General features: G+C 35.0%; 2 protein-coding genes across 9 annotated transcripts in view; both read left to right on the forward strand.

The window, feature by feature from the left end:
- Window positions 1-1,124: 1,124 nt before the first annotated feature.
- Window positions 1,125-7,726, forward strand: LOC307159938 (guanylyl cyclase inhibitory protein; the record flags this gene model as incomplete). Its single annotated transcript, XM_079873657.1, has 5 exons — window positions 1,125-1,195; window positions 6,404-6,536; window positions 6,887-7,036; window positions 7,182-7,287; window positions 7,426-7,726. The coding sequence occupies 5 exons, from the start codon at window positions 1,125-1,127 to the stop codon at window positions 7,545-7,547; spliced, it is 582 nt and encodes a 193-aa protein (XP_079729783.1). The 3' UTR covers window positions 7,548-7,726.
- A 762-nt stretch (window positions 7,727-8,488) lies between these two features.
- Window positions 8,489-15,128, forward strand: part of ppfibp1b (PPFIA binding protein 1b) — a 31,481-nt gene continuing 24,841 nt past the window's right edge. For 3 of the 8 annotated variants that reach the window (XM_079874296.1, XM_079874297.1, XM_079874300.1), the window contains exons 1-2: window positions 8,500-8,604; window positions 14,979-15,062. In XM_079874296.1, the coding sequence (XP_079730422.1) occupies window positions 14,999-15,062 (64 nt within the window). In that variant the 5' untranslated portion in view covers window positions 8,500-8,604; window positions 14,979-14,998. Of the gene's footprint in view, window positions 8,605-14,978; window positions 15,063-15,128 lie in introns of all 8 variants that reach the window. The other 5 variants (XM_079874298.1, XM_079874302.1, XM_079874301.1 and 2 more) reach the window with 3 other exon arrangements.

Here is a 15,128-nt window from a genome sequence, read left to right on the forward strand (position 1 = left end):
TATTGTATTTTTGATCAAATAAATGCAGCCTTGATGGGCATTAGAGACTGCTTACAAAAACTTTATTTTTTTAATTACTGACCCCAAACGTGTTTTTTTTTTTCCCCGTACAAAATTCAAACGATCAATCAAATGCTTAAAAATGTTCAGTTCTTAATTGTAAAGTTTGATCAAATTTTGTCAACAAAAAGCTATAAGAGACTCCAGAAAGAGTGTTCTTCAGTTCAAGGGTATTAAGCGTTTTCTGGATGGTCATTTTTTCAGTGTTTAATTGATCATTTGCATGATGTTAGGGGAAAAATGTCCATACTTGCTCAATATATCATATTTTGATGCAAATATTAATTTTCTACTCCTAGATTATTTATTTATTTATTTAGGGCTGAACTTAATTGAAATTATTTAATCATTTAAAATGTTACTAATAGTTTGTTTAAAATTAATAAGTAAATAATGTGTAAATATTAGGGAATACATTGCATCAGAACTTAACTAATGACTTTCCTCCAATTTCTTTGAATTACTTTTCAGTAAATTCTTCTTCCTGTCATCCCAATTCAAATTCCAATTAATTTCCAGATAGGAAATCAATAGCACATTCAAATGTCACCTTCACACTTCTTGTTTAAGCGGTTGAGCGTATTGCGAGAACAATGCTGGCTCAAATGATGAATCTAGTTTAACCACAATCTTCCGTGAGCATCTTTGATGGTTTTCGTCCCCGTTCACTTTTCTGAGAATATTCACAAGCTTTCTCAGCAACAAGCACAAAATGGCTTTTACTATTTGTTAACTAGGTCACCAGAACAAGTCCGCTCACAAGCAACTGACACTTGATGCTTCAAAGGAAAACATGGAGATGCAAACAATGTTTTATGTAATGTTCTGTATAATCCTCAACTGCTACTGGAGAAGTGGATTTCAAGTGTCACTCATGTAATGTGTCTTTGAGATAATTCATTTGTGTCACTCACCTGCCTGTTGCCCTCCTGCGGGGAGATTACTTTAGTTTAATTTCACAGATGCAGAGGGGTCTTGGTAAGAATGATTAATTAAGAGAGAAGTAAGCTGGGCTTTGCTATATATGCGCCTCTGCCGTTGTTGATTTTGTTGCACTGATGAAAATGGGACAGACTGCAACCTTACCCTGCAGAAAAGGTGGTACCTACATCACCGAGCTTTATGAATGGTTCAGGTAAGTGTTCAAAATATGAACTAGGTGACTACTATGACAGCAGCTGGTCTTTAGGGAAAAATAGGATACATAAGCATGGGTTCATGTCATCTGAGATGCTTTTATACAAGACAACCCCGACCCCATTCTGGGACTTTAGTATTGGAGAGTAATTACACAGCTGTAAAATGTGTCAAGAATGGGTCATGCTATACTCGAGATTATTATTATAGGCCATAAAATGCCAACTATGACTGTAAAATCAAATAAACTCTATCTCAGCATAAGTAGGTCATCTGCTTGTTTAATTACTTTTTTATTTTGACCTTTTACTGTAGCCAGTCTTTTTCCTGGAACATTTCAGTTCATGATGTGCATAAGACAATTGCTTTTTTCATAATCATTCATAATGTTGCTGTGTTCTAGAAATCATGCTGACAGAACACAGCGTCTTAAAGTTACCAAGTGTCATAGCTATTAATTACTTTTTTTAATTACTCCAGTACTACTGGTTTAGTAGTTTTATACTGCTACTTGTAATAGACAAGAATTGTATGGGCCTACTTGTAAGTTTTCTTTAAGTGAACTTAACTTGTAGTTTACGATTTAAATATTATTTCTGCACTTTAAGTATAGCCTACTAATATGTTCCTATTTTGGTGTTAATATACCTTTAACTGGAATATACCTTTAACTGTTCAACTCTTTCCCAACTAGCATATATTTTTTGTAGCCTACAAATATTTTAATTTTTTTAATTCTAGCTTCATGCATTCTTTTTTTTTATTATTATCAACACTTGAGTGTGGGTTAGTTTTATTTTTATTTTTGTAAAAAGCAACATATTGAACAAAAAGCTGAGAATATTGTGTTTTGTCAGATTCAGTCAGAGTAATTCCATAAGCAATGCTTCTATTGCTTGTTTCTGCTGCTTCGGATGTGTGTTGGTAGCCTACTCTTTCAGAAGATTCATAATCGCGCCATTTAAAAACGAAAAAAAAAGAGAGAAAAAAAGATTAGCATTAGCTATAGCGATCATAGTAAGCTCCTCCTCCTCATCAAGAGCGATCATATGGAGCTCTATTAACACTAGAACTACCGGAATTCCATAACTACTAGAACGACCATAGCGGTCATTCTGACCGTTCATACTTTGACGTTCATATGGCCGTAGGCTACTGAACGTCATTTTCGTCATGTAATATCTATTGTACATGTTAACCTTCTCTTTTCCAATGAAGATTTTAATTCCTGTCGTCATAGCCCTTAAAACAAGCACAAAAGAAAGATTGCCCCGACAGGTGCTGCCTCTATTTGAGGAACATTTTGCATCAAAATAATATTTTTTTTCACCGCACTCACCACGTGAATAGACACGCACAAAAGTTAGGAAACGTCAAAGCTTCATACAGTTAGTACAGCCCTGTTTGTAAATAAGTTCAATAATCAATACAAAATCTAAAAATAAATGGATCTACAATGATAGGTAATGATAAACAGGACACACAATTTTAATTCAAATGAATGTGAAAATGTACACACACAAACAGGCTAAGAAAAAAACATGAACATTAGCTAAACAAGAAAACGAACTGCTTCAGAACGATTAGTTTCAGTGAACAAAAAATATTAACAAACAAAATCAGGTTAACTGCCCATTTGAACGGCGCAAACATACCGCATCATTGACGCTTACGCACATTCCACACAGGTAAACACCGCCTTTCGCGTGCAGCTCCCACACACGTTGTGACATTTGATACATCTCCTTGGTTTTATTTTGTTTGCAGTTCCTTCAGTTGTATGGCTTTTGATTCCATGTGGTCGGAGTGAAGTTCACTCGCCAGTCGTATGATGAAGTCCCTCTGCGAAACTTGCAATGTAGCGGACTTATGATATCTATAACGCGTGCGGTCAAAATGACCGTTATGGTAGTTCTAGGTAGAAATAGTCAGAACTGTTGTGTGTTTTATGATTTTAATAAAATAACAGTGTCAGAATAAAATATACACATATTTAGGAAAAGTCAGAGTCCTACAGCCACATTTATTTTATTTTAACAAAGTTATTACATTGTAAAATTTAAAAACGGTCAAAATGACCGCCTTGGGAGTTCTAGTGTTAAATATGAAGCATAAGACCGCGGACTTCATACACTTCTCAGAATTGCTCAGAACAGAAGATAACAACAGACGCATTTTGTAATCTGTAATCTGTGAGTATATACTTGGGGTGGTTAAACCCTTACATCTGATTATTGTCAAATTCCCCTGATATTTGTGAAGATCCTCTCACATTATAAACGTCAAATGATATAGGTTTTAACAGAGGTGGACAGTAACAAAGTACTTACTTGAGTATAATTGTACTTAAGTACAGCTTTTGAGTATCTGTAGACTATACTTTACTTGAGGATGATTTTTTCTGGAAACTTTTTACTTTAACTTCATTAGCCTAGGCTACATTTGAAGGACAAATATCGTACTTTTTACTCCACTAACGTTACATTTCTGTCAAGGCCCTTGAGTAGAAAGTAGTAACCTCAGTCAGGGGATGATTTTGGTTGCAGGGGTTGCATTTTGTTTGGAAATGAAAGTCGGGTTGACGTCAGAATGGGGTCATTTTGTTTGGAAATGAAAGTCGGGTTGACGTCAGAACCCGACCGATGTTGTTCTGACGTCAACCCGTTTTACATTTTCAACCACAATACAACGTCTGTCCAACGTTGGAGATCTGATGTTGGGTTCTGACATTAACCTGATTTTCATTTTCAACGTTGAATTTGTTCTTCTAAATGCAAATTTTGTCATTGTTTTGGAGCACACTAGCTTAGGCTATAGAGCTGAAGTCCCGCCCATCCGTAAAACCCCGCTGGACCTCTAGGTTGAAAAATCGTCAATGCAAGTGAATGGGAGAAAATAATTATTTTCTGGTCCCGTTTGAATTGTGCCATGAATGTGAACATATGTTGTCTGTGAATTTTGTATATAATTTTTCATGTTACGAGTTTGACAGTATATGGTATGATTCTTCGGCTAGCAGTTGTGGAAAAGACATAACGAGAAAGACTACATGTCGCCTATGTGACGTCACCCCATAAAGTTGACTTACCTGTGGTTTTCGCCAACCTCAATGATTTTGTCCTCTCCCTGAAATAAGGCGGTGAAGTGCACCAAAGACACAGCCATGTTTAGCGGGATCCGTGAGCTAGTGTCCGTGTGCGAGTGGTGGTGACGTTTGAAACGCGTCGAAAGCAGCGAAGAGTTGTAGTCCACAAAGTGCTCTCACACAAAGTCTAACCGTATCAAACTTCTACACGCTAAATTGTAGCATTCTTTACACGAAAAGTTATCTAAAAAATTCACAGACAACATATGTTCACATTCATGGCACAATTCAAACGGGACCAGAAAATAATTATTTTCTCCCATTCATTTGCATTGACGATTTTTCAATCTAGAGGTCCAGTGGGGTTAGCGGAAGGGGCGGGACTTACCAGCTCTATAGATAACAGCAGAGCCCGTCTACGGAGAGCCTTGGCACTTCCTATTAGCCCCATTGTATCGATCTTGGTTGCAGTTCCATTAGAATTCCACTGGAGGTGATCGCGGGCGAGTGCAGACTGAATGGGAGTCTATGGGGCTAGACGGCTAAATGTGTCTCTTTCACCCGATTGCCGTTGAGAAATCTCAGATTTTATTGTAGGTTTTGCAAGTTCAACATGGGTTATAGGTCGAAAGTTGAATGAACGAGTACTTATTTCTTTTTGATTTCTTACAGGTTGAGTTTTTGTTGCCCATAACACGCTAGCATTCTGCTAATGACGTCAGCATTCTGACGTCATTGACATTTTAAAAGACTTTTTAAACCAAATAAGTGACTCTAAAAAATCTAACACCCAGCAATGTGTAATTTCTTTGCATCTCCTTTCGAATACAACATTCAAATTACTAGACAAAAAATTATATCCTGAGAAAAGTGGATTTTGAGGGTTTTTCGCCATAGACCTCCATTCATTCTGCAGTGCACTCGCCTGCGAGCGCCCCCGCATGGACAGAGACGTGTTACTGCAGCCAGTCCAGAAACCGGAAGTAAGCAGAGAGTGCCAATTCTCTTCCTATTAGACATTCTCTGATAACAGTAAGGTTAACATATTCATACTGAAAGCCAAAAAACTTTAAATAGGGCAGTATTTGAGGGAACAGCCATTTGGGTGTCCGAAACCATTGTGGACGTTATTGAGTGCACTTTCAATCTCACATTCTAGAAGTTCTAGAAATAAATTTGTGAACTAAAACAATGCATTGACATTTACTTTTTACTTTTGATAATTCAGTACTTTTAAAAACAAGTAATATTTGACCAGTAGTATCTGTACTTTCACTCAAGTAACAAAGTTGTGTAGCCTACTTTGTCCACCTCTGGATTTTATACTTCGCCCTTGGCTAGGGGTGATGAAAACAGTTTTTTTTTTTTTATCTAATTTTTATCTTTGTTCCAGGCCAGCTAGTATATATTCTAAAAGTATATTTCTGAGAAGGCCTACATAAAATGTTGACTGAAGTACACTTTCTTATTTTTAGTTTATAAGAAGTATACTAATAGCACACTTGAATAAACTTGTTTTTTTAAGGGTAATGTTTATGTTCGCTGATCAATATGTGAGTAAAAGCCTAAATTCAATCTGTTCATCATATTAAAGCGATCGTGTCTCTTCAGAAAATTTGGACTAAACCACTCGATTCATATGGATTAGTTTTACGATCTCTTTATGAACTTTTTGAAGCGTAAAGTGGTAGTTGTGTGGACTGTCAATGAAGGGACAGAAATCGCTCAGATTTCATTAAAAATATCTTAATTTGTGTTCTGAAGATAAACGAAAGTCTTATGGGTTTGGATGGAACAACATGAGGGTGAGTAATTAATGAACGATTTACATTTTTGGGTGAACTATCCCTTTAAATGTCCTAATTGAACTAATGTCAAATCCTGACTTAATCTAAACCCTATCTGTGAAACCAGGCCTAAATGTTGTAGAAAATGTGTCTCAATGTCAATAAATATTAATCAGTGGTAAAAACAAAACAAAAAAACAACTGATTAATATCAGTTTAGTTTTAAATTACACTGTTATAATGCTTTATAAATACCTCTTCAGATAAAAAAAAAAAAAAAAAAAAAATCAAAATATTTTATAAAATGTGTCCACTATGTGCTTATGTCTGGCAGGAAATTCCTGAATGAGTGTCCCAGTGGACTGATCACTCTCCATGAGTTCCGACGTCACTTCTGCAATGGAACCGTGGGAAAAGAGTCAGCGGAGTATGCAGAGCAGATATTCCGCACGCTAGATAACAATGGGGTATTACACAGCTCAAAACCAAATAAGCTTTGAGGCCTGACACATCTGATGTTTTAAGCCTGGTGTTTTAAATGGAATAATTTTTCACACTGCCTTTACAAAACATGCATGTTGACTGAGACATGCATGACACTCTACTGACTCTTGTTCCTTTTTTACAGAACAGATTTTTAAAAAATGAATAAGATGGTTCATGTTTGTCAGAAAAGTGGACCCAAAACAGTATTCGAACACATGTTGAAAAAAACAAAACAAATTTCCAATTTCCAAATCATGACAGAAATGTGTTTTTTTTCCCACACTTTCTCGCTATTTGTTTAAAAAGTGTGATTATGATTGCCATTTAACAGGATGGAGTTGTGGACTTCAGAGAATATGTGACGGCTATCAGCATGTTGATCGAGGGCACAACTGTGGAGAAACTGCGCTGGTCATTCAAACTCTACGACAAAGACAAAGATGGATCCATCACACGGTCAGAGATGCTTGAAATCATGCAAGTAAGTGATTATTGTTAAACTCTATTACTTGCTATTCTAATTAGATTTTTACCATCAAATCGAATTCCAAATGGTGTTTGTTTACCCGATTCCGGATTGCTCCACTAGAGGGCAATATATAATCAGAATGAAATGCTGTTCTCAGGCTGTGTACAAGATGAGCGTCGCAGCATCACTGACCAAGCCTAACCCGCTCACTGCTGAAGAGTGCACCAATAGGATATTTTTACGGCTGGACAAAGATAACAATGGTACATTGCTATCACATTTCTATCTAAAGTACCCCAAGTCATTTCGACCACTCTTAAAATTCAAAGCACTGAACTGTACCAGCGCAAATTACAGTTTACAGAAAGTTATGTTCATTCTTTGTCTTTCCGTTTCTATAGCCATAATCAGCCAAGATGAATTCATTGAAGGTGCGCTGAATGATGAATGGATCAGAGAGATGTTGGAGTGTGATCCAAGCATAGTGAAGATGGAGAGGCCTCTCAAAGGCCACGCAGTATAGTGGGTCTGTTAACATTAAGGAGGTCGTGGCTGTTGGTGCAGCATTGAATGTGATAGGACTGTTTTGGGAATGCCTTAAAGATGAGAAGTTCATGCACTATTCAGTATATTTAGTTTGAATTAATGTAGAGCTATAAATGAACACAATCAATGACACTCAAATTAGTTTTAATTCTAATATTAGACGTATATTACGTTTATTTAAATTGATTTCCAATACTGAAATAATGAAATAATGGCTGAACAAACACCAAATCATTATCAAATCACAATGTATCTTTTTTTTTTTCCAATGTGAATTTACAAAGGACATCTAAATTATAAAATATTAATTTTATAGGTTCTTATAAGGCTGTTTTCAGAATAAATATTTCACTGCCCATCACAAGTTACTTCTGTTTTTTTTCTTTTTTTTTTTTTTCTTCATGCAATCGTTTTTTTATTTTATTTTTTTTATTATGATTTGCTATCACAGCTTCAGTTCCCTATATGGTCAGTATTCTACAATGAATTGTGTTCTGCGCATTACTCTTCTACTTTTCTCACAAATTACACAGAATCTTAAATCTCTTGGCAGAGAGATAAAACTTAGCGTTTGATTTATGACAAACTTCAAAAGTGGTCAAAAGTTTTTTTGTTTTTGTTGGCATGATTCACCATATTTGTGTTGACATTTTCACAATATAGCCTCACAAGTATTGCCAACGCAAACATACACGTTATACGTTACTAATGCTATACTATGGCGAAGGCTCATTGTGAATATTAATTAGATGGCGGTGACGCAATATGATAGCCTTCTTATGGCGAAAAACTGTATAGTGAATATTAATTAGGTTGCTCGGTGGCCATCCAATGGTGAAGACGTGGCTTATGAATATTAAGCAACAAGCCTTCGCCGTAGTAGGATGTTCCCTGCCTGTGACGTCCCACATTCCCACTTCCATTGTCGACATGGCGCTGGCGAGGTGGGAACACCAACTACGGAAAGAGCAAATCTCGTAAAAAAACAAGGAAAAGATTACATTTTCATACTTTAGACGGCAGTCCAAAATTTGGTAAGCAATCTCAACATACTTTTTGTCAGAATAATTTACAAGTATTTGTTCTCTGTGAATTTACTTTGCTTTTCTAAACTTGCTTGAGTAGCAAACTTGCTTGTAATTGTGTCAAAATCTTCTTCTTTTTTTGTCGTTGTTAAAAGTACATGACAGAAATTTTCATAAGTTAGTTTTGTGCGTAGTTATGCTATTATCATGTCTTCACAAGTAGTAATATTTCCATAGCCTAAGGGATTGATTACAAACAGCATTTATGTACATGTGCATGAGGTTAAATTCAGAAAACTGGATCGCTAAAGTGATGTTTAGAGGTATTGTACAATACTTAACACAAAACACAAGGTATATTTGAAGCTATTTAAGAAATATGAACAAACATAAGGTATGATATTTGAAGAGCAGAACTGAAGGTAGCGGTTGTGTTTGTGAAGAAGTGATTCACACATTCCACGTAGCCACAGAAGAACAAGAGCTGCTGTTACACGAGTTTCCTTTACTTCATCCTCACCTGTGATCTGGACTGAAAAAAACATACAGAACATGTCACTTTTTAGCTATGCAGTCTACAGAAACATATTCCTCTATTAAAATGAACTTTTGTGAAGGGGGGAAAGTTAAAGGGGATATCTATCAGTGCCTATATGGTTTTGAGTCAAGTCAATAACAAACGTGTGTTGTGTAGTTTTTACTTGTGTAGTAATTATCTGCTGTGTTAAAGGAGAACTGTATAAGATGATATATTTTAATTAAAAGATTTAACTGCATTCTCAACAATTAATTATTTGTTGACCAAAACAGTGTTTAGAATTTTTATTTTTTCACTTTAAGTTTCGTGATTTTTGTGGTTTGTTCTATGTTTAAAATGAACTAGAAAGCCTATAATAGACTGTTTAATGACCAGTTCAATTATGATAAGTGACATGTTCTGCAACTGGGGCATGTTGTCATGAAATTTAGCGTATCCTTTCAATAAAGGAGGGTTTTTTTTTTTGTTTTTTTTTTGGTAGTTATTGAAATTGACTTTCAGAAATAAACCATGGAGAACATATATGGAACATTTTCATTCCACAAAAGGTTCTTTATAGTGGAAAAAGGTTCTTTCGATTATTGCACATTTTTAAAACTATGAAAAAAGTTTTTTTTTTAAGAACTGTTGGGGAACCCACAATTCTTCTATGGCATAACTGCAAAAAAAAAAAAAAAAAAAACCTTTTGGAACCTTAAGAGTGTGGATAAATTGTCACTGCAGTGACTAACCTTAAACCTTGTCCTTGTAATTGCTCTGATAATGCCATTTTCTGATTCCATGTCAGTCACACATCTGTCAAATTGGTGTGATGTTTACAGTAAATGTCTCCATTGAAAGACTTCTAAGTGCATCATTTGCAGGTGATGTTCTTATTTGTTGTTTGATTCTTGTGCTTGTAGCCCAAAGTAAGCCTGCAGCTTTCATCAGACCATCTCTTTTTTGTTGTGCAACTAAATTCTGTTACCATCTTGAAGGGCTAGGCTAAATCACATGAGTGCATGTGAGGCTTTGATATTTGCATTTTGCAGACACATCTGTGCATTCTATTATATTTTTACTGTTACCTATAGATAGCATATGGAACGCCTTTACTACAGACAGATGTCCCTTCTCTGTTCCATGCGGTTATGTGAAGTATGATGCATCATATTCTACGACAACGCCTTGGCTTGGCTTTCATATCAGTGTCAGATGGGTGTCCCTTTAGATGGGTTGAGCGTGTGAGCCCAGTCAGCGGTGGTGTTTCATTGGCAGCTTATGTATAAAACTCTGCTTAGTGACGCCCCAATATAGCCACAAATATGTAAAAGTGGATTTCAAAAAATGTAATGTTCCATTCTGTTTCTATTTCTGATATATCTAAGAAAAGGAGCCTGTTGTAACCAGGGGCTGTCCTCCTCCCACATGCAAAGGCTGGACTGAAGGCTTGTGCACATCTGTGTTTCTCTAGTTCTTGCACGGGACCCAAACATCTTTTATAACTCTCAGCTTGGCGCAAATGCAGCAATCACGTGTGATTGTGAAACCTAGCATAGTACAGTTGAGAGATGTTGTAGAAAAACCTACTCGCACAATCAATTTGAAAAAAACACTATTAATTGAAAGAAAAAAAGGAATGTATCATGGCAATACCATGTTTTTGTTGTGTTGAACATGTATGTACCATGGTATTTTTTGAACTACCTTGGTGTATGATGTTCACTACTTTACAAAAGTTTTGGGTCAGTCAGATTTTTTAACGCTGTTGGAAGAATTCTCTTATGCTCATCAAAGAAAAATACAGTAAATATTGTGAAATATTAGTACAATTTAAAAAAACTTTTCTACATTTTAAAATGTGATGCAAAGCTGAATTTTCAGCATCATTACTCCAGTCTTCAGTGTCACATGATCATTCAGAAATCATTCTAATACGCTGATTTGCTGCTCAAGAAACATTTCTTCGTATGGTCAACAGTTGGGCTACTTAATATTTTTGTGGATTTTTTTTTTTTTTTGATGAACAGAAAGTTCAAAAGAACATAATTTATTTGTCACATTTAAAAAAAAAAGCATGATTTAACTTTTATCATTAACATCTATTTTCTGCCAATGTTGGAGATTTAAAAAAAAAAAATTGTATTATCGTTTGATATTGAATATTTAATTGTGCATGGTAATTTCACCTATTTTTACATTTAGATGACCTTTTCTATCATCTAACACTAAAATTAATCTCTAAAAACAATAATTAAATAACACTGAACGTTAAATGTAATCTTAACCAAATCGCTTAATGAATATACATTTTTAATGCTATACATTGCTGTACATAATGTTGTGATGTGTAAATGAACTTTTTGTTTGTAGGGTTTCTAATTAATTTAGCAGAAATAGTATAGAATTTATAAGAATTTTCTTGATCCAGATATTATGTCAGCATTTACTAGAAAACTTGGCATGCATATTTATTTATCAGATGAGCATGTGCTTATGGGTCCATTAAAAATGTCTTTCCCATGACTCTCCAGCATGCTTCTATGCTTGCTTTAGCTTGACTTGAGGCAAGTTTGCTGGCTTACACGGCTCGCCTGCCATAAATGCTTTTATTTCTGTTGAGATGAATGACCCGAAGGCTGCTATTTTTCTCCAGCATGTGCCAGCAGAGGTTTTTCTGTCAGTCAGTCAGAGCGCTTCAGAGAGGAATAGTAGCTAATGCGGCTCAAACAGAGTGTGTGGCGTGGATAAAGTTCATACACACAATGCCCCTTAGGTGCCCGACTGATGGATTTGAAAGGCCATTAGAATTTCTTTCCCCTTATTCTCACTCTCATGCTCATATTCATAACTTTTTATTCTATGCCATCTTGAGCCCATTTCAAGAAAAACACAAAAATACTAATACTTTCCAAAAACAGAGTTGACTGCTTCCTTTTGACCATTGCTCCTACATACTTGCGTTCTGTGAGTCTAGGAAAATGTTTCCAAACAAAGGACAGGCTTCGTTATAGTTTCGTCCCACTTAATGTCATTATTGGCATGATTTCTCCTAAGATTTGTTCCAAGTATCGTTGAAACACTTACTTCAAGATTGTCTGTGATTTTAAACTAGTGTTTTGCACTTGCATAAATAGTCTTGTTCGATCTGAACCGAGAGTCTTGATATTTCTGTTTGACTTCATCCGATTCTGAGAGGAAATATGAGGTTCATAAAAGTTCATGCTTTTTGCATGCTGGAAGCCACCGTGTTCCCGCCATGAGAGGAAATTCCAGTCATGCAAAAATCTGCAATGCAAAGCAACCTGTGCTTAGCTTGTGCTTGAGTCTATGCTGCATGGCTGTTAGCTCACAACAATCTTGGTTGTAATGATGTAAGCTCTATAGCAGAATTATTATAATTAACTGAAACTAAAACTATAAGAAAAAGTTGTTTCCTGAATTTTTAAATAAACATGAACTGAAATGAAATAATAATAATATATATAAATAAATAAATATAATATAATATATATAAATAATATTTCAGCTATTTGCTGTTTTCTAGCAATTTCAGCAAATTGCTAGAAAAATTCTATATGAGAACACAAAATTAAAATGAAAAGGGAAAATATATATAAAAAACTCATTCAAAATATGAATATAAACTATTGAAGTATCCCGACGACACTAAAATAACACTAAATAATGATATTAATGTAGATAGACAGAATTGTTTAGAAGCGTGCTGGAAAAATTGCACCAAATCTTGCTGTGTGAACATGTGATGTTTGGATAGCACAGCTTTTCTAGACATAACGAGTCTCCACACACGTTTTTGATTTGTTATTTACATAAACGGTTAAGTTAACTGATTGAAACTCCATAATAGTTTGGACGAGACAATTATTTTAACAACAAAACTTTTTACATTCCGCATTAGTTTACTCCTTGATTTCATAGCATCTTTGAAAACTTTGACTTTACATGATCCACTTTTCTTTTGACAGAATGGCTATGTTCACACAGTCAGTGTGTTTGGGATTGAATAGCTTATTTACTAACAAGTGTGGCTCTCAAATCCGGCTGTACATATCAGCGGATGGGGCGGATGGGTTACCTCAGTCCCCTTTTCTAACTTGCAGTGGCCTTGTGTAACGTCTGTAACCATAGCGACGGGATACTAATTTTTAAGATACAATTTTAGTTTTTTAGTTTAGTTTTGCAACTATGCATTAAAAAAAAAAACTCCCACTTTCACTCCAAGGTCAATAACAATAACAATAATGATAAAGATATAGTTTTAAAAATCATTCTAAATATAAAAGAATAGCAGAGTCCACAGCACAACTATAACGATAATGACACAGAGAAATGATATCGTTGGAATCACTTTCAGAACGATTTTTTCCCAACTGATGAATGATAAAAACATCCAATCAGAATCCCTCCTACTACTTTAAAGAGTTTATAGTTATCGTTCTTGGTGTAAACGGGCCTTTTATAGCACATTTTGCGTACTTTTTGATCTGTATATATTAACCTTTGGCCTGTTATGTTTGTGCATTACGGCAGAGAGCTTTAACAACACTGGTGGATGGGATATCAGAACATGACAGGGTGTCTCTTCACCTCCTTGTTTTGAGGATTAAAACTGAGAGAATGCCGCCGCTGTATTCCCGGGCCATGAGCCAAAAGGGCCTAACAATGTGTCCCCGCTAGTCCCCCAACAAAGTACCCAGTGTCCCCTGCAGCAGCACAAGCACTGTGCCAATAATTGAAATAAATGGCTCAGTTATTCTTTAAAATCTGTGGCTAATGGTTGGAGCTCGACTGCGTTACCCAGGGAACAGCAGAGAGCTGAGAACCAGCTAACCTTTCACCCAAAGGATGTGTTTTGCTCTCTGGAACCACCATAGGGAGACCTGTTTCAGATAAATACGCATTTAGATACAAACATCACTGGGAAGGTTGAGAAATATAGACATTTCGATAAGCGCTCGTGTTAGTCGGCATTGATATTTTTGTTATTCAACCATAAAACCTCATGCAAAGTAGTTTCTGTGTTCACGTCAGTGTTAAAGCTATTGCAAATCATAAATATAAATAAAGTTGAAATAAAATACTATATAAAAATAATAATAATTATATATATATATATATATATATATATATAATATATATATATATAATTTTTTTTTTATTTTTTTTTATTTTTTTTTTAGAAATGTTGCTTTGGCAACTATCTGAATTAAAATAAGTTGAAGTTGAAGAACTAAATGACTAAAACTAAATATTTCAAATGACTAAAGTTAAATGACTAAAACTTTAATATTTTAGTTTATTTCTAAACTAAAAATAAAATAAAAGCTAAATAGAACAGTTTAAAAAACGAACTAATAAAATAATTAACCTAAATAGTATTATAATTACTAAAACCAAAATAAAATTAAAGCTAAATAGAAATAAAAGATTAAAAGACAAAAGCACATAAAATAACTAGGCTAAAACTTATACTAAAATTACTAAAACTAAAAAATATGAATAAATACTATAATATAAATAATACTAAAACACCTCTAGTTCACATTTGTCTGTGTATTCGGCCTCTGTATACAGCATGTTATTCTGTTCATCCTATCTGGCTCTAAATTCTGTTAAATTCACCAACAACTGAATTTTTTTGTGTCCATGTAATACTTTCCTGAGAGTTTAAAAACATTACTCATCATATCTCAAACCAGCAGCACATTCGCATCGCTTTCTGTCTTATTCGGTGCCTAAGCCGTCAGAAGGTTTCTATTAATGCATTTAGAGATGACTTAATGCATTTTATACTGTCGAGTGTCGACTGTAAAATTTGTTCTGCTATTTTCCCTTTATGCAGGATTAACAGTGTTGAACAAGATGATGTCTGATGCCAGTGACATGTTGGCAGCCGCCTTGGAGCAAATGGATGGTATCATAGCGGGTAAAGCTTTTTAATATTTGTATTAAACATACAAAATTTGAAATGAAACATCTATTCCAAATGCAA

This window comes from Squalius cephalus (genome assembly GCF_949319135.1).
Source record: "Squalius cephalus genome assembly, chromosome: 6".
Classification (NCBI taxonomy): domain Eukaryota; kingdom Metazoa; phylum Chordata; class Actinopteri; order Cypriniformes; family Leuciscidae; genus Squalius; species Squalius cephalus.